The following is a 26,245-nucleotide window of genomic DNA, read 5'->3' on the forward strand; positions in this document are numbered from 1 at the left end:
CACCTGCATACAAAATGTGTGTATTTAAATGCACATGTTAGTGAAAATAGCATAGAAAAATGAATTGTATTTTGGGAAATTGCGTACAAAAATATGCATATTGGGAGCAATTTACACCCAAATCCTGATGAGGACATAAAAAAGAAGGGAGGAAATGGTGTTGAAATGTAGAGAACTGAACCTAAGATTGACAAAATGGAAAACTGAAACTGACAGATTCTGGCATCCATATGTCTGGGTTGTCTGTGCTTCATTTAAAGCCCCAGGAATGCTGACTCCTTCTGTGAAGCTTTTTCAGATCAGGTGGTTCAGGCAGCCAGGGAGGCTGCTGAATGCTGTGGAAATGCTGTAAAAGTAGGGCAAGTTCCAAATCCTGCACCCACTGAAATTCTCCAGAAATTCTGAAGAATCCTCTGAGGACAAAGCAGGAAAATGGAAGCCTTTTTCACAGGGGAAGAAAACTTTCAGCTCTGTACTAAGATCTTCAGTCTCAAATGAGCCAGGTCTGAAGCATAATAGACTGCAAGCAGCAGTGAGTCAGCCAGTTAAAATTGTGATATGTCATGCAGCCATCGGGTTCTGATCACACTTCAGCTGAAAGAAGATAATCCCAGACCATAACCATTGTGTGCGCTTTTCAGCCTCTAAAATATTTCAGCACTGTCATAAAGGGTGAAGCAAAAGGACAGCTGCCACAATTAAACTCAGGAAGCTACTTTTGTGCATGTTCACATATATGAACCTGCCCCCCTCTTCCTATATTCTGTAAAGCTGAAAACCCGACAAATCTTCCTGGTTTTGTTTGCTTTTGTAGAATTATTTTCCTGTTTCATTGCAGAGCAGGATTGAGATGGTTAATGGTGTACTGCTGATCCACAGTGTCAATCAGTCTGATGCTGGAATGTACCAGTGCGTAGCCGAAAACAAGCACGGAGCCGTTTACACCAGCGCCGAGTTGAGGATTTTGGGTGTGTACTTAAGAAGGTTGCTCTGTTTACATTTTATTATTAAGAATACGCTGCTGGGATAGGGGGACAGTTGGGGAGGGGAGGGGAGGTCCATAGGTCAGTGATAGAGCATCTGCCTTGCTTGCAGAAGGTAACAGGTTTGATCTCTGGCATCTCCAGGCAAGGAGAGACGCCTGTCTGAAAACCTGGCAAGTGTCAGGGACTGGGCAGAGGAGGAAGGGGGCAACCACCTCTCAAGCCTGACCCTTCCAGAGAAGAAGGAGACAGTTCAGAATTACAACAGGGGTTTGGGGGAAGTCACAGCTCAGAGGAAGATTATAAGGCAACCACATTATAAGGCAGGCGTGAGGAATCTCTGCCCCTCCAGATGTTACTTATCCATAACTCTGGGTGCCCATCTGGGTCAGTATAGCATCAGGCTAGCCTGGGCAGTTGAGGGTGTGTGTGTTGCTATTGTCCATAGAAACACCATCTCCTTTCCCTCAAAATCCCTTGCTGGGCTCTGGCACTATGCCAAAGAAACAGACTGAGGGAGATTTTAATAGCTTAATCCCTTTTAACCACTATAGGATAGGGAAGTGAGGAAAAGAGGGGGAGAGAAAATGAGAGCATATTGGCATGCGACATCTGTGAATTAATTAATTGAAATACTAAGCTAAGAGACTGAAATATTTCCTTTCAACAGCTTTGGCTCCAACTTTCCCCCCAAGCCAACTGAAGAAAACAATCATTATAACCAGGGGCCAAGAAGTTGCCGTCGAGTGCAAACCACAAGCCTCCCCCAAACCCGCCATCTCATGGAAGAAAGGAGACAAAGCAGTGAGAGAGAATAAAAGGTCAGATGTCGGTTCATTAATTTTTGCCTTTGACTGAATGAATGCCTGCGAGAAAGAGATAACAGCCAAGCGCCTTTGATCGACAATCGCCGGCTTTAAATGCTCCGCATAAATGCTGAGAATGTGCGACGCTTTGTTATTTTTTATTAACGCATTTTAATGTATATTTTAATTCCTGGAAATGGAAGCTGTTTTGTGAAAAAGAGCAGGATATTAGTCACTCTTTTCAAAGGATAGGTTTTGGCATGAGAGAAGGTGTTCAGAAAATGAATGTCAGAAGCACCCCACACAAAAGGGGGCAGTAGGACTGCACACTGCACGCACCCCGCTCTACCCCGATCCAGGGCCCTGCCTGCCTCTCTTTCTTCCCAGCTGATGTCCTACCCCATGACAGCCCTGGATTGCTCTGTGTGGCCTCACCCAACCTGGAACCATCTGAGGCTGTCACAACATGAATTGGTAGAAGCCTAGATTGCCCCCAAATTGGCGCGATTCAGTTTGAGATTCATGCTTCAGCTGAATGGAGTGCACGGGCCTATATGATAGTGATCCACAGCACACACTAGTGCCGTGTTTCTCCTTAGCTCCTTGTGGACTCCTCCTTGCTCTTTCCTTTCCCCCCAACAATTCCGGCTTCCCCCATCCCTGCTTAACTTTATAATAACCCCTTGTCTCCATTGTGCCTCTTCCATCCTGTTTCATAAGTAGACAAACACACACACACATGTGTTAAACAGGGTTGTGTTATCACCCCAACTCTATTATTTTCGTTGCTATGATCCTACGCATTGTCGAAGGGAAACTCCCCACCAGGGTAGAAATCATATATTGAACAGATGGAAAGCTCTTTAATTTGAGTAGGCTGAAAGCAAAGAGTAAGGATGCCATAACTTCAGTATGCTGATGACAACGAAGTGTGTGCGCACTCAAAGGATGACTTCCAAACCATTCTAAATATGTTCACAGAAGCTTATGAAAAGCTTGGCCTATTGGTCAACATCCAAAAAACCAAAGTACTGCACCAACAAGCACAAAACAACCCCTCTGCTGTGCCACAAATCCAACTCAATCGTATAACATTGGAAAGTGTCAATCACTTCTCCTACCTGGGCCGACATGGATGCCAAAATCTAGCATCGCCTGAGCTCTGTGAATGCAGCTTTCTCCCAATTGAAGTGCAGAGTGTTTGAGGACTGGGACTTTCACAGGGAAACCAAAATGCTTGTTTACAAAGCTATTGTACTACCAACCTTACTGTATGCTTGTGAAACATGGACCACTTATAAACACCATCTCCAACTCCTTGAAAGATTCCATCAGTTGTGTCTCCGAAAATTTTTACATATCACTTGGGAAGACAGGCAAACTAAAGCCAGTGTACCAGAAGAAGCAAAGATCACCAGTGTTGAAGCAATGATTCTTCAACTTCATTGGACTGGTCATGTTGTTTGGATGCCTGATTATCATCTTCCAAAGCAACTACTCTCTTCAGAACTTAAAAATGAGAAGTGTAATGCTGGTGGTCAACAAAAGAGGTTTAAAGACTCTCTTAAGGCAAATCTTTAAAAATGTAGTATAAACACCAACAACTGGGAAACACTGGCCTGTGAGCACTCCAATTGGAGAACAGCCTTTATCAAAGGTGTCATGGGCTTTGAAGACACTCAAACTCAGAACAAAAGGGAGAAACATGCTAAGAGGAAGGCATGCTTGGCAAACCCTCACCATGATCAACTCCCACCCAGAAACCTATGTCCCCACTGTGGAAGGATATGTGGATCCAGAATTGGCCTCCACAGTCACTTACGGACTCACTGTTAAGACCGTGTTTATGGAAGACAATCTTACTCGGCTATAAGTGATCACCAAAGAAGAAGAAAGAAGAAACCTCTTCCATCCTGCTTCATAAGTAGACACACACACACACAGGAGAGGGGAGAAATTCAATTCAGTTCACATTTAGATGCTAACTTCCCTAATTCACACTTTCTGAAACAATACACAAATCAAAACACAGCCATGTCCTTCAAAACTGACACTTCTCCAGATTTTGCAATGCAGTTCACCACCCAAGTAATGTGTACAAAAACACATATACTGGGGGGAGGGGGTAAAGGATGCACACAAATGCATATATTAGTGAAGATAACATAAAAAATGCATTATACTATAGGAGAGTTCCATGCAAAAAATGTGTACATTAGGCAAAATTGAATTAAAAAGGAGTCATGTGAAAAAGGAGTCATTGAAGGAAGCTGAAATTGACAGATTCACCTAGCCTACCCTTCACACTCTCTCACGCAAACACACTTCCAATTCTCTCCCTCTGGTCACTTCTTCCAGTTTCTCCATTCTCTCAGGTTTGCCAATTATCTTCTTCCCACCTATCTTACCTGCTAATTCTCTTCTCAGTTTTGCTTCACAATTTCACAGCCCTTCAAGCTTCACAGTTTATCCCATGCCCAGTGCTCTTGGCAGTCCCCTGAGAAAATAACAGACTAAGGCAATAGGGGTGGACTAACTGCAGGGAAAATGTGTTGAGCTATTGATGAAATGTTACCTAAGATACCTGAAATAGGGACTCACACAGGAGGCTCTCCAGGCTGATCTATTTGATCACTTGCTTCCTGGACTGTGTCATTTCAAGCTGTAGGTGTGGGAGTTGTGTTTTTGAATGCTTTCTCATGTACAAATTGCTCTGCACATATAAAACTGTGAGGTGAGGTATTCTGCTTTTGTTTATTTAAAACTGGGGATCTTAAAATATGCAACTCCCCATCCCTTCTTGCATGTGTACATGCATGGAGTCTGAAGTGGTACAGTCCAAAGAGGACTCTGCAATGTGATTTTGGCAAACATGCCGCTCAACACTTTGTGGTCTAGGAATATCCAAGTCAGAAAATGAAGGAAAATGATGTGCAAAGCTTGACACAGGGCACTATCAATTATCAAGAGATACACAAGAGAAGAAGAAAGTGTGTTGTTTCTGCTCTGAGTCAGGAGAGATCCATGATGAATGAATGCCTCTTGGCCCTGCAGGTGAAGCTCTTCTCGATGTTAGTGGTCACTTCATTACCTCAAGTGGTTTTCAGCGTGACCACTAATTCCAATAGTACTTGAATGTGATTTGTCATTACTTGATTCTCCTTTACTCATAATTTTGAGAGGTGTCCTTAAGATGGATATATTACCGTACACTTGTCTTTTTGATGCACCCATTGACTGAGCCTAGACAAATCACGTAGGTGGCAATTTCCTGTAGTGGACAGAGATGCTAGCACGAACTCTGTTTCTATTTTAGTGTTGTTCTGGAGAAGAGCTGTTCCCATCCACAGCTGCACAATGTAGCTGATGATGGAGGATCTCTTCTCCAGCTCTTCCTGGTATTCTGGAGCCAGTAAAGATTGGACATGAAGCTGTCATAGTGCTGCTTTGGCATTTCCTCTGCTGGAAATGCTCCTGAAAATCCCAGCAGAGAAAATAAACGTTGGTTGCACATATCAGTAAGATCTAGTGACTAGCACTTGAAGGTGACGTCGATTTCAGTTGTGTTCATGGAAGTGCATTTTTGAAAAGGAAGTGTTTGGTCATCAGGTAGTTCTGTGTTTGCTGCCAACTTCCTTCCTGTTTTTAAGGTGAGCTTTTATCCTCTAGAACAGCATTTCTCAACCTGTGGATCCCCAGATGTTGTTGAACTACAACTCCCATCACCCCTAGCTAGCAAGGCCAGAGCTCAGGGATGATGGGAGTTGTATTCCAATAACATATGGGGACCCACAGGTTGAGAACCACTGCTCTAGAATCTAAATAATTAGTTTTTAGACTTTCCACCTTCATGTCTGCTATGGAACCACTGTGCTTTTAGAACATTCTGGAGAGTGTCCTAGGATGAACACGAAGTTAATGTTGGACATCACCACTGCTCCATGTGAATCATAGAATCATAGAGTTGGAAGAGACCACAAGGGCCATCGAGTCCAACCCCCTGCCAAGCAGGAAACACCATCAGAGCACTCCTGACATATGGTTGTCAAGCCTCTGCTTAAAGACCTCCAAAGAAGGAGACTCCACCACACTCCTTGGCAGCAAATTCCACTGTCGAACAGCTCTTACTGTCAGGAAGTTCTTCCTAATGTTTAGGTGGAATCTTCTTTCTTGTAGTTTGGATCCATTGCTCCGTGTCCGCTTCTCTGGAGCAGCAGAAAACAACCTTTCTCCCTCCTCTATGTGACATCCTTTTATATATTTGAACATGGCTATCATATCACCCCTTAACCTCCTCTTCTCCAGGCTAAACATGCCCAGCTCCCTTAGCCGTTCCTCATAAGGCATCGTTTCCAGGCCTTTGACCATTTTGGTTGCCCTCCTCTGGACACGTTCCAGTTTGTCAGTGTCCTTCTTGAACTGTGGTGCCCAGAACTGGACACAATACTCCAGGTGAGGTCTGACCAGAGCAGAATACAGTGGCACTATTACTTCCCTTGATCTAGATGCTATACTCCTATTGATGCAGCCCAGAATTGCAATGGCTTTTTTAGCTGCCGCGTCACACTGTTGGCTCATGTCAAGTTTGTGGTCAACCAAGACTCCTAGATCCTTTTCACATGTACTGCTCTCAAGCCATGTGAACTCAAGGTAGACTCTAGAACACAGCCAACACTATCCTGCCTCTGGATATGCATTACTGGGAAAGATCAGTAGTGGTCGGCTGTCTTATTTGCCAAGGAAGCTTGTCCACTAATTCTGTATTTTCTTTTGAGTAACTTCTGATATCTCCTGTTTATTTTTTAATTTATAAGTCTGGTAAAACCTACTTATCCACAGGTAAAATTCCATGGAACCTTGAGGTTCTCTGAAACCCCAATTTGAAGGCAATTGGTTTTTTTTAAAAAAAATTATCTACTCCACACAGTATTTGGTGAGCTACAAGAATTAAGTATAAGGGGGAAAAACACATAGCTTTGCACTTCTCCCTCTCTCTAACGCACACACACAATTTTTCTCATTACTGGGCTTTCATGCCTGCTCATTATTACCATTACATGACCATTAATTATACTTAAAATAAAACCATCCCAAACCACTCTAGCAAAGAAAAATCCTATTAAGACTCTATTATTACTTACTTTGCTCCCTCTGGAAGAGAAAACGTGTTTTAATTGTCTGCTTTTAGCTAAGAAAAAGCTAATTTCAAGAAGATGGTATCTTTTATATAAAAACGTAAATGGGTTTGCTTTAGTTTGTTAGCCTTTTCTGAATGTCAATGACAGTATCACTCCAGAATTGTTTACATTTCAAGATTTGTGTTTTAATTGTATGGCTGGTGATTGCAAACTGATTTCCAGCTGATGGTTACAAGCCAATTTCCAGCATTCAAACATTTGGCCAGATAGTGGCTGAGTCCGCAAACACAAATGACCCCAGAGTTGTCAATTACTTTCTCCTTTTGCAGTTTCTCTGCACTAAATTCACAGAGTGAGTTAGCTTTAAACCACTTTGCTATTTTAGACACACTCTGGGCGATGGGCACTTGGTAAATGTTAAAAATCACTGGAAATAAAACATGTGGGGGGAGAAGAAACCCCAGCACCTCTCTGCGGAAAGCTTTGGGGAGTGCATGTGATCGTGGCATACTGATTCCCGGAGTAAGTAGATTGATCTGTGATTGGGAAGAACTGCTAGAGAGTATCCATTTACCTGGGTTTATGGTATGTCTTAGTTCCATACATTGCAAAATGATGAACCGTTTGGCATTACAGTGGTACCTCTAGTTACAAACTTAATTTGTTCTGGAGGTCTGTTCTTAACCTGAAACTGTTCTTAACTAGAGGCGTGCTTTTGCTAATGGGGCCTCTTGCTACCGCTGCGCCGGTGGCACACGATTTCCGTTCTCCTCCTAGGGCAAAGTTTTCAACTTGAGGTAACTCTTCCAGGTTCATGGAGTTTGTAACCTGAAACGTTTTAACTCGAGGTACCACTGTATAGTGGTACCTCGGGTTACAGATGCTTCAGGTTACAGACGCTTCAGGTTACAGATTCCACTAACCCAGAAATAGTATCTCGGGTTAAGCACTCTGCTTCAGGATGAGAACAGCAGCAGCAGTGGGAAGCTCCCATTAGCTAAAGTGGTACCTCAGGTTAAGAACAGTTTCAGGTTAAGAACAGACCTCCAGAACGAATTAAGGTACCACTGTACTGGCTAATTCCTCCATTCCTTCAGTATATCACAAACTGGGATGGGGTGGTGTTCTTTCACAAATCCCATGTCATGGACTCAGAGCCAGGGAATCAGTGGTAAGATGATGGTGAGTGGTCAGAGGGAGAAGGAACAGGCTGGGAGGAGGAGGTGTCAGAAGCTGAAGAGGTAACAGGGTTTAGTGAGCAGGAAGACTCCAAGGCTGAAGGAGAGGCTAGAGAAGAGAATGGCCAAGGGGAAACGATGAGACAAGCCGCTGAAGAATCCAGAGGGTCTCCCCCTCCTGCTACAACCAGCTTCCCTCCCCGCTGGTCTCCTAGAACGTGCAGAGAAATGAAAAGAGAAGCGCAGAGATTGGTTGGACATAGGAGCAGTTTGCAACTGCTTGGGAAAGACCCTGGAGAGGAGCAGCCTTTGAGAGTGATGGGAATCATTGGAGCAAGACCTACTGGGAAGAATTGTTGGGATCACTAGGCCTGTGCTGTTTTGGTTTCTTTGAAAAAGGAATTAACTTCACTGACAGACATTTTCTCTTGCTGACTCGAGCTCCTGACATCACAGTGGGGAAGCATACTTCGAAATTTTCACATGGGAATGTAAGGGGCAAGACGGTTGTCTGATTCTGCAGTTACATCCTTCTGCATTGGTGTGGAGAGCAAAAAGCTACAGGGGAGTCATGCGCAAGATGATGGGAGAGCCACATCCTCAGGCCAGGAAGGCATTGAAGGGGATGCTGAGGGCTCTTTCAGTTTCTCTTGCGCTGATGTTCGCACCCATCTGTAGGAGACATGACAGCTGAGAGTCACATCAGGAAAACGGCACAGGAGAAGAGATTAAACACTGCACTCTAGTACCACAGCTCACATTTGATTTCCTCCACCCTTGTAATTGTATTTGGCTTGCTTTAAAAATCCAATCACATATCTCCTACCATCTAATCTAGTTGCAAATTAAGTGCCTTTCCTTTAAAAAAAAAATCTTTGGTCTGTGCCATTAATCACATAACACGAACATACTTCCTCCCGCTTGGCATATTATTCATTTATTTCTTACATGTTTATTCCACCCTTTCCCCAAGCATGTGTGCTTCTCTCATCCTGTCCATTTGTCTTCAGGATAACATTTTGAGATGATTTAGGTGGGGAGCCAGTGAGTTTCATAGCTGAGTAGAAATTCAAGTTCATCTCTTCCTGGTCCAAGTCAAGTACTTTGTCCACTACACTGGTGCTCTTAGATTTCAGTGGTGTTCAAAGTGTGTTGCATGCATTCCCCCCCCCCCTTTTAAACTTTTTTTTAGTAATCCTTAGAATAAATCCGGCAAAGTAGGAAAACATTCTCACTCCTCATATTATAGAATGGGAGGGGTGGCTGCGGCCATCACCAAATTTATTGATTGATTGGGATTACGAGCTCACACTTGTAGGGCCAAATTAGATTTTAGTTATTTTATAATTAAATCCCTATCACACCTATACACCAAGGAAATCAAGGTGGCATATGCACTTTTCCTCTCTCTCCTCTTTATTTATTATCACAACAACCCCATGAGGTAGGCTAAGCTGAGAGGCAGTGACTGGCCCAAGGTCACAGAGCAAGGTTTATTTCTGAGTCGATTTGAACCCTTGGCTCCCAGGTCCTAGTCCAGCTCTCTAACCACTACACCACACTGTGATGTGTGTAAGCTGCATTTTCACTTTTAGTTAAAGTTGCATTGAGACTGTTGGTTGTTATTGTTGTTTTAGTACAAAGCATCTGATTAATTGAAATAATAGTAGCAGCAGCCTTGGGAAGGCAATTCCTACCCAGTGGCGTCGCAAGGTGGGGGTGGGGGGGCAGTTCACCCCGGGTTCCAGGTCGGGGGTGACAAGAAGGCAGGGTGCTTGCCCTGCCGCCCTGACCCAGGCACATCAGTGCGAGCAGCCATCATGCCACCGCAGCCACATTGTGGAGGATCCTCTGTTTACAGCTGCAGCCATGAGCAGTGGATCCTGCCACCGTCCGTATGGCTCTCGGGCAGCACCGGCAGCAAACCACTACATACAACACATGTGTGGTGTCGCACGTATGCGTTGTGCGTCGCGGTTTGCCACCAGCACAGCTGGAGCACCATACAGACAGTGATGGGATCCCTTCGCCACTGGCAGGAGCTGCTTATGGCAAGCCGGGGGGGGGGCCCTCCCAGCCTCCCTCCCTCCCTGGCTTGCCATAAGCGGCTCCTGCTGCCAGGGAGGGAGAGAGGGAGATGGACGGGAGCCGTGGCTCCCGAGAGGACAAGCTGCGCAGCTTTGCCAGCGCCCGGCAAAGCAGCCTAGCTCCCCCCTTCCCCCAGCAGCTCAGGGTACTTGAAAATTGCGGGGGTGGGGGCGCAGAGGCATAGGAAGGGGGCAGACCACCTAAGGTGTCATCGCTGAGGGGGTGACATTCGGCGCCCACCCGTGACTCCCAAGCCTACCCCAAACTGTCGATGTGTGGGGGGGAACAAAAAAATATTCGCACCGGGTACCACCTGGGCTTGCTACACCTCTGTTCCTACCCAAAATGGTGCTCATATTGTTTAGGGAATGTTTCCCCTAAAGTTCCTAGTCACACAGGACAGGTGTAATTTCTGTTCTGAGTGACTGGAGAGGGGGAAATGAAGCCTTCTTTTTCTGCATGCAGAAACCTTTCCTCCTCTGTAATTTAATTAACAGCGATCAAAAAATGTGGCAACCTACTACCCAGTAAGTGTAATGTGTAGTTTTGCCTTCAGACATTATATTGCGCCAGCTCCCATGCTGACATTAAGACTAATCTCCATGGCTCAAAAAAGCAAAGTGTGAAATAATGTGTAAAGGATCCTTTAGGCACCACTCTAATGCACTCTCTTACCATTTTAATTACTTTTTAAAATATGTTCTATTCAACCATTGAACACGGCTAATAATCACCCAGACTAACCCCTGTTTCCAAGAATTTCCATTATTTTCTCTCTTTTGCTTTTGGTACTAAATACCAGGCATCAACTAGTCCTGCCATGTGCTTTTTCAAAGTAGATTGTGCAGTGTTATTCATAATCTTGGAGTGCAGCACTGCCTCCATCTATGCCTTTGCCCTGTTAGATTATGTAGTCCATTGTGTGTGCCTTTGCATCCCAAGCAAATTTGAGGTTCAGCTGCCTATGGCGCTTTTGCCACAATGGTGAGGAAAAAACAGCTACCCAATTTTCTCTGTGTGCAGAAAAGCAATGCAAAAGCCATCATTTTCTTAAAGGCTATTCTTTGGTGGAGACTCCCTGGGCTACTGCTTCTGGCTTCATTTCCCCCCAAATTAAAAACAAAATGACATCTAAAATATGCCAGAATGTAAACGTCTGAGGACACACAACCAATTGATTCTCTAGATCCCCTAGTGGTGGTTTCGTAGTCATAATGCAGAAGAGAGGCGGTTTTCAGAGAGCATATTATAGAGGGAAAGCGTGGGAATTAGTACAATATGATTTTTAATAATAATAGTAATAATCATATTCCAGGGCAAATTGTGTAGCTGCTGCTTCCCCACCCTCTCTTTGCATAAATCATAGGCTACTTGGGCTGTGGCTGTTCATAATGGGGATTTGGAGATTTGGATATAAATCAGAAACAATAACAACTTTGACTTCATCATAAAAGCAAATGTCAAAATCATCCATTTTTTTTAAAAAAAACCACAAGGATTTTTCTTTCAATAGCATGCAATTGTATCAATTGATTGTATTGCCAATTCCGAACCTAATTTGGGAGGAATATTCTCAATGTAATTAGAGCACATCCAATTGTGTTTTAGGCCACTTGCCAGATTTGTAGCAAATACTGTCACCACTAGTAAGCCTGCCGGAAGCCTGCACTAAGTGGGACCTCACTGGATGACAACTTTCCAACTTTCAAAACAAAAACAATACCTTGTTACACAGATGTAATAGTTACAACATATAGAGCGCAACAGGCTGAATGGTAATGTTTGTAACAAATTTCTTTACTGGTTACTTCCTAGGAATCAAGTCCAGGATGTACACCATATACAATCCTTAAGGCAGCCATGTCCTAAGTCCGTTTTGGGTCAGTTTAATCCGGCCACTGTGGCAGTTTATTTCCTGGGGTAAAATCCTAAAAACACCTCACTAAAAACTTTGAAAAAAGTTTGGACACTACTGCCTTAAGGTATATAACCTATTTAATTAAATCCACTGTAGATATATTTCTTCCTTTCTTAATACATTCTTGTGTTACACAGTCCTCGAATGTGATTAAGGAAAGGTCCCGGGAATGTCACGGGCAATACAGCTGATGAGGTTGGCTAGTATAGGTAGCAGACACAGGCAGGCTGGCCCAGACACAGCTGGGTAGGCCTGTATGTTAGGAAGTAACCAGTAAATAAATTTGTTACAAACATTACCATTCAGCCTGTTGCGCTCTCTATGTTGTAATTTTCTAATGGGAGCAGTGTTGGGATTTTGACTACGTGCCATTCTGTGCAGCTTCACACAAAGCAATTAGAAGTTGGCTGAAAGCCAAGGATGACTGAGCAGAGGAGGTATTCTGCCTAGAGATCTGAGACCTTGGATACAACTCTACCATTGGTTGAGGTCTCACACAGACATGATGACTTATGACCTTACTGACTGGATAGTTTGTTGGTCAGTGCGGTGTTCTGAGAGTGGTTTGGAGTTTGTTAAGAGAGAGCTAGTTAAGATCCGTTTCTGTTCTTGTATATAGTAACTTGTAGAGTCTGCTGTAAACATCTAAGTAACCAAGTAACTGGTAGCAGCGTCTTGTTCCTGCTTTGTCCATCCTTCCTGCAACTGATGGCTTTCTGGAACTCTGCGTATGCTCTGCTAATCATCATCATCATCATTTTTAATTTGTATACTGCCTTTCTATCTTACAATACTCAAGGCGGTTTACAAGCTGAAGAAACAAAAAATGTACATCTTATAACAATCTAATGCAATACAAAAATGTGATAATAAAACATAACTTTAAAATAGGCTGCCTACATCAAAAAAGTAACATTCAAATTAGAATAATATAAAATAATAATATCAACATATAAAAGTTAAACAGAAATCCACCAATAATAAGCAGATCACTGCTGTTACCCCAGGTATGTAGGCATAAAATACATCTGATGTGGTATCACGGGTGTTTTAGTTGTGGTATCTGTCATGGATGCTTTAGCTGAGATTCCTGCATTGTAGGGGGTTGGACTAGATGATCCTTGGTGCGCCTTCTACAACTCCATGATTCTATGATCAACCAGCTCTTAGCTTCCTCTGCCTTCATAAACAGCAGCAAATGAAGTAGAGTCTGAATGGAGAAAAGTACAAAAAGATGACCTTACATCTCATATTGTGCATTATTACAGAGACAGGAGGGTAAGATGGAGGGCTGGTGTTTTTAGCAGTTATCTCTTATAACACATAGCAATGTGTCTCCCATAACATTTAGTTCTACCCAAAGAGGAACCAGCAAAACCCTGTGATGCTGCAACGATTTGTTCTGTCGCAGAGTACATACTTCAATAAAAAATTGCTTTTCTGCCCCTTCTTGATTGGTAAAGTGCACCTGTAACTCACCATCAGGGAAGCAGGCGAATCCTGCACACAACACAAGGAGGATTTGTTCAGATTAAGGCAACGGGTATTTGAATTATGTTTACAAAATGAAACGGAAACCCTATGCCGTAGAGCTGCAGCCCTTTCTCAGGCTAAGAGGCTGCAGCAGATAGCATATCAAAGGGTTTGTAGAAGGGAGGGCAGGATGGTCGGAAGGTAGGATTGCACTTACGTAGGGTTGCCGTATTTCAAGAGGTAAAAATCTGGACACAAAAAAATGAGCTGCTCACACCAGAGCCAGAGCCCGGGTCGCCTGTGCCAGAGCCAGAGCCAGAGCCACACACACACACACAAATTAATCCCGAAATCCAGATTTGCTTTAAAATGTAACATTCCCCCCAGATGGGCATGTAGGGCCCTCAAAAGAGGACATGTCTGGGAATTCCTGAACGTATGGCAAGCCTAACATGGGAAATATTTATAGGGAGCCTGTGAAGAGCAGTGGTGAAAGGGTGGTTGTGTTCACAATTCAGTGAATTGTGAGAGCTTAATAATAATAATAATAATAATAATAATAATAATAATTTTATTATTTATATCCTGTCCATCTAGCCAGCCACTCTGGAGCTGCTCCCAACAGAATATTAAACGCACAATAAAACATCAAACATTAAAAACAGGGCTGCCTTCAGATGTCTTCTAAAAGTCAGATAGTTGTTTATTTCCTTGACATCTGGTGGGAGGGCATTCCACAGGGCAGGCGCCACTACCGAGAAGGCCCTCTGCCTGGTTCCCTGTAACCTTGCTTCTCGTAGTGAGGGAACTGCCAGAAGGCCCTCGGCACTGGACCTCAGTGTCCGGGCTGGACGATGGGGATGGAGATGCTCCTTCAGGTATACTGGGTCGAGGCATGCTGTTCTTTCATTAGGAAACAGAAGCATGTGTGTGCAGAAAGAGTGAGGGAATAGCGACGTAGTCATAGTTGTGTCATGCCATGGCTGCTGGTGTGAATGGAACACAGTGTGGCATGTCGGTTATCGGTCAAGAAGCCACAGTTCCGTAACACAACAGGCCCTGAAGCGCGATAGGAATGTTAGAAAATGGGTACAGAAGCGCTAGCATTATAATCAGGGAGAGGTGACGCAATATTCCCCACATCCGAAGGCACCCAGTGAAAGGCAGGAGAGGCAGTTTGAATTTGCATTTGCACTGCAGTCGTCTCAAGTGTGGGGAGGTGTACAAATGAGTGTTTGTTGAGTCATGGCGCTAATTAGGCTCTAACAGGTGCAACATGCCGGGAGATTAGAGGGAAGGACCAGGTAGCTACAAAGGCAGCGTCTTCACAGAGGAAGGGAGATGCGGGAGGAGGGCGTTGGAAAGAGGAAAGAAACAACACCAGAACCCGGCTGCAAGAAATAATCATGCTCCTTGTTATTTTATGCCTTTGTTTGCTTAGCGAAATTTACATACCGCTTGGTTGCCATAAAAGTTCAAAGTGGTTTGCAAATAACAATAATAATAATCGCTAAAAAGCATGTAAAAGAGGTGTTTAAAAATAAAAAACTAATTGAATTCAACAATAAGCTAAAAACAGATGGAAACACATGCTTGAATAAACTTGTCTAAATAGAAATGTTTTAAGCAGGCACTAGAAGGAGCATAAGGACGTGGGTGGCATTGTGGGTTAAACCACAGAACCTAGGACTTGCCGATCAGAAGGTTGGCTGTTCGAATCCCCACGACGGGGTGAGCTCCCGTTGCTCGGTCCCTGCTCCTGCCAACCTAGCAGTTCGAAAGCACATCAAAGTGCAAGTAGATAAATAGGTACCAGTCCGGCGGGAAGGTAAACGGCGTTTCCGTGCGCTGCTCTGGTTCGCCAGAAGCGGCTTAGTCATGCTGGCCACATGACCCGGAAGCTGTACGCCGGCTCCCTCGGCCAATAAAGCGAGATGAGCGCCGCAACCCCAGAGTCGGCCACGACTGGACCTAATGGTCAGGGGTCCCTTTACCTTTACCTAGAAGGAGCATAGCGAAGGTGCCTGCCTGGTGTGATTCCTGCATTGCAAGGGAATCTAGGTGATCCTTGAGGGGAGGATCCCTTCCAACTCTACAATTCTATGATTCTAAGGGGGGGGGAGTTCTGAAGTGTAGATGCTGCCCCATTTAAAGATGGATTCCCTGTAAGCGTGGAACAAATCTTACGTGGCACTTGGAAAGCCAGAAGCCAAAGCAGGCAGCAAAAAACCCAACAACCCCAATAACAATAAAAGAACAATGGGAAGCAGCCATTCCTTGCCTCTCATCCTCTGATGTTTTAATTGTAACTCAACTTTGGCTTCCTGCATCAAGTTTTACTGTTGCGTGATGCTCAGATAAATGCGGCGCACCAGAAGGCAGATTCCAAATTGGGTAGCAAACAGAACCCCTAGTGTGTAATAGGATATCTTCAAGGAGGAGAAGAAATTATAAACCCTGGCAGCTACTGCAGTAGATGAATTCCTATTTATTAAAAATCATTTCTTCCTTAGCATGGGGCCGCTTGTTCTGTCAAAAGTAATTTCCCCAATATAGTTAATGAAAGAATTTTCAGTGCATAAACATAATATTAAAGAGAAGTAATTCACAGGCTTGCAAGTGAACCCCAGAGTGTAGAGAATTGTATGAGTGCAATTGACTGTGCTCTGAACAGATGATGCAGGATTCTTGCTAGTGTTGAATAATTGGTATATATCATTTTTCTGAAGAGGAGGAGGTGGAGGAAAAAACCCTACCTTTTATTTAATTTGGACAGCTTCATTAAACTGTTGACAATTTGCTTGCTCTGCTGCACTTGGGAGTGGTTTGCGAATGAAATTGCAAAAAAATATTATTGTGTAGGACATCTCAGTTTTTTGAGCTTTATGCCCGCCTTGACATTAGTCTGCCAAGTAGCCGCAGGGATTTCTCTACCACACTATAAAATATGCTTATGCCGGTCTCCACATCAATACATAATTATTCTGCCAATTCTGTACTGTACGGCTGCTGAACCCCATCTGTAAAGTGTGGCTTGAAATCCACACAAATGTCAAGTCAAAGAGTGGAATCTGAATGACACTCAATCTGAAGCTAATTCAGACCCTAGAGCTGTGCAAGAACAACCTCCCAAAATTCTCCACCCTATTTATTTATTACATCCATATCCCAACGTTTTCTCCAAGGAGCTGAAGTTGGCAAACATGGTCCTCCTCCACCTCATTTAATTCTCACAACAACCCTGTGAGGTAGGTGAGAATGAGAGGCCGAGATTGGCCCAGGGTCACCAATGAGCTGTGTAACTGAGTGGGGATTTGAACCCTTATCCCTCAGGTCCTAGTCTGACACTCTAACCGCAATACCATAATGGCTCTCATACTACAGTGGTACCTCGGGTTAAGACCTTAATTCGTTCTGGAGGTCTGTTCTTAACGTGAAGCTGTTCTTAACCTGAGGTACCACTTTAGCTAATGGGACCTCCCGCTGCCACTGTGCCGCTGCTGCGCAATTTCTGTTCTCATCCTGAAGCAAAGTTCTTAACCCGAGGTACTACTTCCAGGTTAGCGGAGTCTGTAACCTGAAGCGTCTGTAACCTGAGGTACAGACTGTACAGTGTCTGTACCTCAGGTTTAAGTGTACATTACCTCAGGTTTAAGTGTACATTCAGTGTACATTAAACTGTACACTGAATGGAGCAACTGGGTGACATTATAGTCCACATTAACTCTACAAACTTAAAGTTCTGCTGTGTGTCTGAATCCCTCATGCAGAATAATGACAGTCTGGAGGCTCTCATTCACACACACACTTTGTTTTTTGTATCACTTTGTATCACTTGTTCATCATCCACAAGTGTTCTGTAAACACCTCATAGGGATGTCCTTATTCCTGGCAGACTATCCTGACAGATGTCAAGTCACGACTGATTCCTCCCTGGCTCTTTTACTTTGTTGAAAACTCCAGTTATTTCCATGTGCAAACAACAACACCATTAAACAAAGAAACTCCAGACCAAAGAAAGAGCCTGACAAATGCAGTCGCCTGGCAGCTGAGGTAACAGAGCAGTCGTTCTCCTTAATACAGAAGAAGAGAATCACCATTATTACATTATTCAAACAGAGAGGATTTATGACACCGTAAACAACATTAGTGATGATAATTCCCCAGGCACTTGAATAACATCCCCCCCGAAAAAATTGTCACATATTGCACTGGGTAGCATGTCAGTCTTTTCAGCATGAAAAATAAAATGACTCCATTCTGAAGAGAGAGAATAAATGTCCTGTTTTACTTGTCCCTTGGTCTGTAGGGTCCAGGGTGAGGCTGACCTCCAAACACTGGCATTGCTACAGCTTACCTAGACATGGCTGGACAGTGGGGCAGCCCATGGCAATGTTGGAGCTGAGCAGATGCATTGGTAGGGTTTACTCTGCTGGTGGATCTTCATGGCCCTGACCCAAGCACCACCCTCCTGTGCCCCATCCCAGGTGACGCTGCTGTTTGGAGGCTGTCTCTGCAGCTCTGTGCTGCCACAGCAGCCATTTTGTCCAGCATCTTGTTCTCACAGCAGACAACCAGATGCCTATAGGAAGCCTGAAAGGAAGACTTGCCTGAACAGCAGACCCCCGATTTGTGATTCCCAGCATCTGGCATTCAGAGGCACCCAGCCTTCAATAGTTATTTTTTATTTAAAGTTTTGGTGACAGAAAGAGAAACAAAAACTAGGGGGGGGGGAGGAATTACAACCACAATCATTCAAAATATTTCAAATTACTGTGGTACCTTGGGTTAAGTACTTAATTCGTTCCAGAGGTCTGTTCTTAACCTGAAACTGTTCTTAACCTGAAGCACCACTTTAGCTTATGGGGTCTCCCGCTGCTGCCCCACTGCCGGAGCACAATTTCTGTTCTCATCCTGAAGCAAAGTTCTTAACTCGAGGTAATATTTCTGGGTTAGCGGAGTCTGTAACCTGAAGCGTCTGTAATCTGAAGCATATGTAACCCAAGGTATCACTGTACAATCATTTTACTTTTATATCACATTCTTAAAATTTTTCCAAATACCACCTTCTACTTCCCTCCCCCCCCCCACCCGACTTCCCCTCACCCATGTGAGATCTTATTGGCATTTGTATGATTGTTTCTTGTTGTGTTAGCAGTGATTTATACTTAATAGTCATATCCTTTATAATATCATCTTGTATCCTTGTGAGTATTTCCTTTTACGTTTATGTTTAACTTAATTTCTATATCCATATTTTTTTCCATATATATCTCTACACACTCCCACTCTCTCTTAATTTTTTGCTTGAGGCAGCCCCTAATTGATGCTGTTAATTTTGCCATCTCCATAAATTCACGGATCTTAATTCTCCATTCTGATAATTCTGGTATTTTTCCTGTTTTCCTTTTTTTTTTTTTTTTTTGGGCCACCAGTAATCTAGCCGCTGCTGTCACATAGAGGAATATATCCTTTTTATCTTTGTTGGAGATGTAAAGTGGAGGTGGGAACAATGTACCATATGTGGTGGGAGTGTAAGGTGATTAAACAATTTTGGACCAAGATACATGAAGAGTTGAAAAGAATATTTAAGAGCACAATTCTCAAAAAACCAGAAGTATATCTGTTAGGCTTTAATAACCAACGATATCCCCAAAGACCCAGCCTTCAATAGTGAAGGCTGAACTTAGCCACCATGACTGGTATCTGCTAATAGCCTTGCTCTCCATGAGTTTGTCTATAAAGCCATCCAAGCTGACGCCCATCAGTACTTATTGTATGGATTTGATATCTAAGCCATTTCCCAAAGTTTCCTCATCTGGAAAGCTGTAGGAGGAGCCCTATTGCTTGTCCACAGTTGTGCTATCACAAGTCTTGAAGCAACTATCAAGGATCCCATCAAATCCTAAAATACACCCCTCCCTCTAAATCAAATAATGAAAAGTGTTAATTTATGGTGTTTCTCATTGAGTATATCATCCCCAAGTCTTACTACCACAGTTAAGTGGCCCATGGACCACAAGTCTTCCAACAGTTCTGGGGGATTTTTACCTAGTATGTGTGTCAATCTCAAGGGGGTATGAATGTAGATGGTTTTTTTAAAAAAAATAGTTCAAGGTATTTATTTTAGGAAATGTTGCTGGAGGCATGATCAGGTTCTCTTCTCCTGACAACTGCACCCTGTTTTAGATGCTGTGCTGGCAGGGATATGCCAGCATAGAAGACACCCCATTGCAGCACTGCACAGGCGCATTCAACACAGTTGTGAGGGAATATCTCACATTGTATCACATTCTCTGAGCATAGGAGCGTATCCTGTTGCACCCAGCTGGCATAACTGAAGCGTAGGATTGCGTCCTTAATGCAATGGTCTAATGAGCTTTTATAGCAGAGCCGAAAGTTCAGAAATCTTGTTGCACAAGACTTTTTTCTCCTCGCAGCTGGGTGAGGAACGGAAAGAGAGGATTGATGTACAAGCTTTGTAATGACACTCAGAGGAATGCTCAGGAAGATTGTATTTATACATCATCACCAATAGGTTGGAAATTTTGTGCTTAGCACAAGAAAGACTTTGATCAATAGCATGTGGTGGTGTGTTTTTTTTACACAAGAGAATCACAATGTACTAAAGTTACCAAAGCAATTAAAAGAGTTTTCGGGGAATTGACTCTTGGGGCAACTACACACTGATGACATTAAGCTGTCACTATCTCGGCAGAGAGCTGACTCGATCTAATTATAAGAAAAAGAACCACAATCACAGAAGACCAAAAGTGAGAGGGAGGAAGGCAGAAAACTGCAGTCAAACTGGCCATCCTATTATTAAAGATGTGAATTATTTCCAAAACAAAGCAGTAAAATGCTCTTTTTAAAAAAGTAAAAGAAATCCTGCTGAGCTTATGAATACAGCCCTTAGTTCATTCCTACAGTATATCTTTTGTGGGGTCAGAGCAAATTGAAAACAAGCATCTCTTTGGAATGAGCTTGTAATTGCTTGTTAAATACAAATGGATCATAGCTGTGTGAAGTTAAAAAATAAATGAATAAAGAGCAGATACATTTACACTGGAAGTCCATTACTTGCAAGTGATCAAATGAGCCAAGTTTGTGAACAACATTGACAGTTATTTGGATAAAAACTATCCAATCTGTTTCACACATTGGCGCAATTACAGCTTGTTGTAAACAGTATAGACAAACTTTTTACATTCAGTCAACACCTGATTTTTTTTAAAAAAAATGGTAAAATTCAGGACATTTAAATGAGTGATCATGGCCCGTTTTCTTCTATTTATTTAAATCGGGTTTATATTTCAAAATCTCAACACAGTTTGCAATCTGTCCCAAAACATAAAACGGAACGTTGCAAAATGTCAAAATAAGGCATCACTAATGAAAGTCGCGGCGCAATGAGCAAGAAAACAAAATAAGTCTTTCAAATCTGGAAAAGCACTACAAATAAAAATCAACACAAAATTACAATAAAACATATACACAGCATTATTACTACATGCAGGTCTTGCTACCAGAATGCTTGTTAATTGCAAATTCAGTTATCGGAACAAAAGAATTATGCCTAAATCAATCTGCACGCACAGCTGATTCTGATATCATATCCAAACAGACAAAGTTTTCCCACTTGCTTACTAGTTTGTGCTTTGCTGGCTGATGGCAGCGATTTTCCAGCAGAAACCATGGAGAGAGAGAGCAGGGGGAGAGATCGGACAAATCAGAGAGCAGGAAAGGTCAGACAAATCAGTTTTTCCTGTGTCTCTCTTCTGCTAGCCAGCTGCAGCCATTTTAGGAAGGAACCATAGTGGAAGAAGGGGGGAGAGAATGGATTGGAAATATTCCCATAGGTAATAATGGCAATCATCAGCTCATTATACCAACACAATGGGAATGCATTGCGTTTGAAAAGTGGGACCTGTGTGTAACTCAAACTCCAATGGTTTCACCTGGGGCAAAGAGAGAAGGGCAAAGACTTCTATATTGGTTGTGAGTTCGTAGAAGTTTCTATCTGGACTTTGCATATTAGTTTTACTTTGGTCTGATCCAGTAAAGTAGAGCTTATGTCCTACCACCAGTTTTATTCCATTCAGCTTTCAAGATTTTTATATTCTCTTTCTGGGGTCAGGGCAAAATTCTACTCACTACAGACCCATTGAAATTAATGATCCTAAGCTACTAACGTTCATTACTTTGAGTATGACTAGTGCTGGATGCAACCCTTGGTTTTTACTGCTTCATTTTAATTTTTTGTTGTGTTACGGAAAAATCTAGGTGTGAGGCTGCTCAGTCGCCCAGCTCATCGGGCAGAGAACACGGGTCCCTGCAGAATAAAGGAAGGATTCCAGCCACCAACCAGAGCAAATACCTGTAGACCAAAGTTTATTGCGCAATAGGTTCAAAGAGGAAATTTGAACCCTGAGGATGGGGTGACAAAGACTTTTAAAACTTTCCCACCATATCCCAGAATACAGTTCGTACAGCATCATTGTTACATCATTGCTACATCACTGACATGTCACAAAAGGGGAGGTGTTAACCTTGGCAAACATGTCCACACAAGTCCTTGGTGCAAGATTAGCATAGGCAGACGTGGCAGGGCAAGACTCAGGTATAAGATTAGCATAGACAAATATGTCTTAAGTACCCACCACCCAAAAGTACAATAGAACTTCCTTTGCATGTCTGGAGGCTGAGGCAAGTCAGGTGATGAGATTTGTCTTCCCTTGGCTAACAATGAGCCCAGCAACTGTCACCTCTGGGAACTTCCTGGAGTCCTTTTTCAAGGGGAAAATAGCTTTGGAATGGAGGAAACTGGCAAAGGAGATGATTTTATATTATTTTTAAAGCTAGGTAACTTCCCTGAGCTGTCAAGTTGAAAGGATACATTCAGGCATAATATTTGTAACATTTAACTTTAAAGATGCCCCCCCCCGTAATTTCCATAACAGTTGCATAAATAAATGTGGTATATTCTTTTGTCATAAACTAACATGGAGATGTTTATTAGGGCTGAAAGGTATATACACACACACACACATTAATCTGAAGGAAAACAAGAACAAGACAATCTGCTTTGTTAACCATGTAATTTCAGAAATAGCATCCTTTGATCCACGTTTTGTAAACCATGATCTAGAATCTTAATTTCCTGTGCTTAGGAAGGGAATGACATGGGCTTGTTCTTAAATGGCAGCTGAAATGATTTTGGATTTAATTAAACGTCTCTGGGTAAATTTGATTGCTCTGTTGCATCTTCATAGACTGTGATTTATAAACAGGAAAGGACTCAAGGGAGCCATTTCCCATTTTGTCTCATTTTATTCATGTCATTTTAGCTGGCAATGTTCATATTTTTTCAAACGCACACTCACACCCACATACACAAGAGCAACTTCAGACACAATGAAACAAGTTCCAGTGTAAAGTATTAGTCAGTTTTTCCTTGCTACTCAAGGTGAACTGATCCAGTTTTGCCATATGAAATAGCTCAAAATGAATTTGCCACTTTGAGATAACTACTCTGGATTAATTATCATACAAAACACGCCTGTTGGCATTCCAAGTCTTAAAGACAAATGAATTTTCCAACAAACCACTGCAGTGTAGAGTGCCCCTGTTCAGGATGCCACCAGTGAGCTGTGCTCTTTCCCCGGATACTCCATTCTGCCTGCCCCTGATTTTTGGTTTCTCCTATCAACAGCCAACCAACTTTGTGTACTAGACATGCACGGTCTTTATTGACTGTCTTCACTGACTTTTCTCTGCCAAAAGGAAGAGACCTCTCTTCAGGTATGCAGGTGCGAGGAATAGTAATTATTATTATTATTATTATTATTATTATTATTATTATTATTGGCCCACCCTCCCCAGCCAAGGCCAGGCTCAGGGCACCTAACAAGCAATAATAAAAACAAGCTGAATGAATACAAGATTAAATACAAGCTGAATCTTAAAAACAAGATTAAAATGCAACATTAAAATATTAAAATGCAGCCTCATCACAGGAGGAGAAAGGAAAAAGGAAAAAGGAAGAGGGGGAGGAGGAGGGAATCAAATTGGCTCCAAGCCAAAGGCCAGGCGGAACAACTCTGTCGTACAGGCCTTGCGGAAAGAAATCAGATCCTGCAGGGCCCTGGTCTCATGAGGCAGAGCGTTCCACCAGGCTGGAGCCAGTGTTGAAAAGGCCCTGGCTCTGGTTGAAGCTAATCTAACTTCCTTAGGGCCCGGGACCTCTAGGGTGTTGCTATTTGTGGACCTTGAGGCTCTCCGTGGGGCATACCGGGAGAGGCAGTACCGTAGGTACGAGGATCCTAGGCTGTGAATAGTTGGATACTAGTAGGTAGGTTGCTGAAAGGGAGTGAAGAAGGTTTAGCTGGGGCGTGTGAGAAGGCTTGAGAACTTTCAGGACTAGGACACATGCTGGGCTCCAAATCAATTCAAATTGTCTGGGATCCAGGATAGCTGCTGACAACCAGTGTAGATAAGATGGAGCAACTAACTAAGAAGTAGGGAGACTGAGATGGAATGCATGATATATAGATAGCCATAAGGAACTTGGCAGGCATACGTCAACCAAAGAGCCAGTGCAATCCGGACTCTGAAGAAATGTCAAGCTAGTAATCCACGAAGCAATTATGAAAGAGGAGGCATTTCGGCTAGTTTCTGTTAGATCCCCTTCTCTGATTTCTTCCCTATCACATTCCACTATTCTCTTCCCTTGTATAGATGTATTTATTCTAGCCTTTTGTTCTCAAAGTTTAACTCCTCCGTTTTTGTTGATTAAGCAATCAACACTTCTGAATTAATCCTCCCTCTGGCCTGGTTGCATTGTTTTAGCTGCCGGGTAGGGGGACTTAGACCTTGATCTAGTGTTATATCTTCAGAAGTTACAATGCGAGAGGATAAGGATGTCTGATGCTTCCTTAGATTAAAAAAGATATTATTTCGGACAGGATGAAGCAGAGTCCCCAATGAAAGCACGAATAATTAGACAAAATAATCTTCATTCCTTTTACTGTGCTTTTTTTTTTTTTGGTCACTCAGCATAAAGAAATGGAAATGAAATTGCCCACCAGAATTAAAGTTTTAAACAAAGTTAGCCTTGTGCAGGCATTTATGTTTCCCATTTCTTACAATATTATCCAGTCAGCTCCCAAAATCTTTTTTTTTTTAAGAATAATAACCCCCTTGCTTCTCTTCCCTACTTCTAGAACTAGAGAGAAAGAAGGCAATTTGGTTATTATTAGATGAGCATTTTAATATGGAATTAAATGTGCTTATTATAATTAATAATTAATATTTAATAATATTTGGTATTGTTTACATAAAATGTAATATTCTAATATTGGCTTATATATATATAAATCACATCCTGATCTGCAACTGAGTCTTCAGGTCACTTCACAGAGAGCTGATTAAGGCAACTGTGTAATATTTTCCGGAGAGTGGAATAATTCTGTTGTCAAATATAGGCCTGTCTCATTCTGATGTTCTATTTTTAAGTGTAAACCTAAAAAAGCATAATGCATAAAGTTGACCTTTGAGTCTCTATTGGTCCAGAGAGTTGTTTGTGATTGTCTCTGAACACACAGGAAGAAGGATCCTCTGGGAAAATCTGCCTCCCATGTTCATGCTTCATGATTTCTAACACGGCCCGAAGTTTTACTTTCTCATTCCTTGTGAGAACCTTACAGTCCAAACTCAGAAGACTTACTATATCAACACTTACATATTTCAGATGAGGCATTGCAACAGTAGTACACCATTCTCTGCCACAATGCATGATGATATCTGAGCTGGTGCAGTATTGATTGTCAGGTGGCAGAGGAACCTTGCCCCACAGCAGGTTGCCAGGAATGGACAAGACAAGGAAAAGTCCTTACAATCTGCTTTTATTCAATATTCACAGAGAGATGCTTGGGAATGCAGCATCTCAGAATAATGGTGTTGCCCTGAATGAATCTCCACTCCCTCCATCTCTCCCACTTCCTCATGAGTCATCGCTACAGGTGCTGAAAAGTGGTCTCTGCCTTTGAGCTCTTTGCTCTCCTACTTTCAAGGCTCACTGGGTTCAGGGAGGAGGGGTCTGGAATGCTTTCTAAAGACACCATGTCCGTCAGCTGTCACTGCTCTGGTGCTTCCTCTTCCTCCTCCCCTCCCATTATTTCCCAGCTTTCCCCCTCATCTGCCTCTGAGCTGTGACCTCCCTCAAACCCCTGTTGTAATTTTTTGGCCTGTAATTAGCAGGGTCCGATCTGCTCCCTTTCTTGTATATTGGGATGATGATTGCTAGTCCCCAGTCCTCTGGGATGGTAGCCGATTCATCTATGCTGGTGAACAAGGCAGCAAGCACTGGGGCCCACCAATCAACATAGGCTCTTGGATGATTGCAAATATGTAGGAAAGGGAAGTCGAAAGTCACCATTTTCATACTCCGCATCATTTTGCAATGAAAATGGAGCTACTTCTGCATTTGCAGTGTGTTGCATCCTGGTCCTGTGCCCATTTACTCAAATACAAGTCCCACTGAGGGTCAAACGAGATGCGACATGAGAAACCCATTACAAGGATATTTCTCTCTCTTGCTCTCCCTCTCCCCACCCCTCACACACATACACACAGAGAGACATGCAGGTACACACATCTAGTG

The 26,245-nt window shown here is 42.9% G+C and overlaps 1 protein-coding gene across 3 annotated transcripts in view; it reads left to right on the plus strand.

Annotated features, from left to right (window-relative positions):
• CNTN5 (contactin 5) overlaps positions 1 to 26,245 on the plus strand; it is a 667,536-nt gene that overhangs the window by 539,358 nt on the left and 101,933 nt on the right. For all 3 annotated transcript variants that reach the window (XM_053385671.1, XM_053385670.1, XM_053385673.1), the window contains 2 exons: positions 839 to 968; positions 1,654 to 1,804. In XM_053385671.1, coding sequence (XP_053241646.1) covers positions 839 to 968; positions 1,654 to 1,804 — 281 coding nt within the window. The remainder of the gene's footprint in view (positions 1 to 838; positions 969 to 1,653; positions 1,805 to 26,245) is intronic.

Source organism: Podarcis raffonei, chromosome 4, assembly GCF_027172205.1.
Source record: "Podarcis raffonei isolate rPodRaf1 chromosome 4, rPodRaf1.pri, whole genome shotgun sequence".
Taxonomy (NCBI): Eukaryota; Metazoa; Chordata; class Lepidosauria; order Squamata; family Lacertidae; genus Podarcis; species Podarcis raffonei.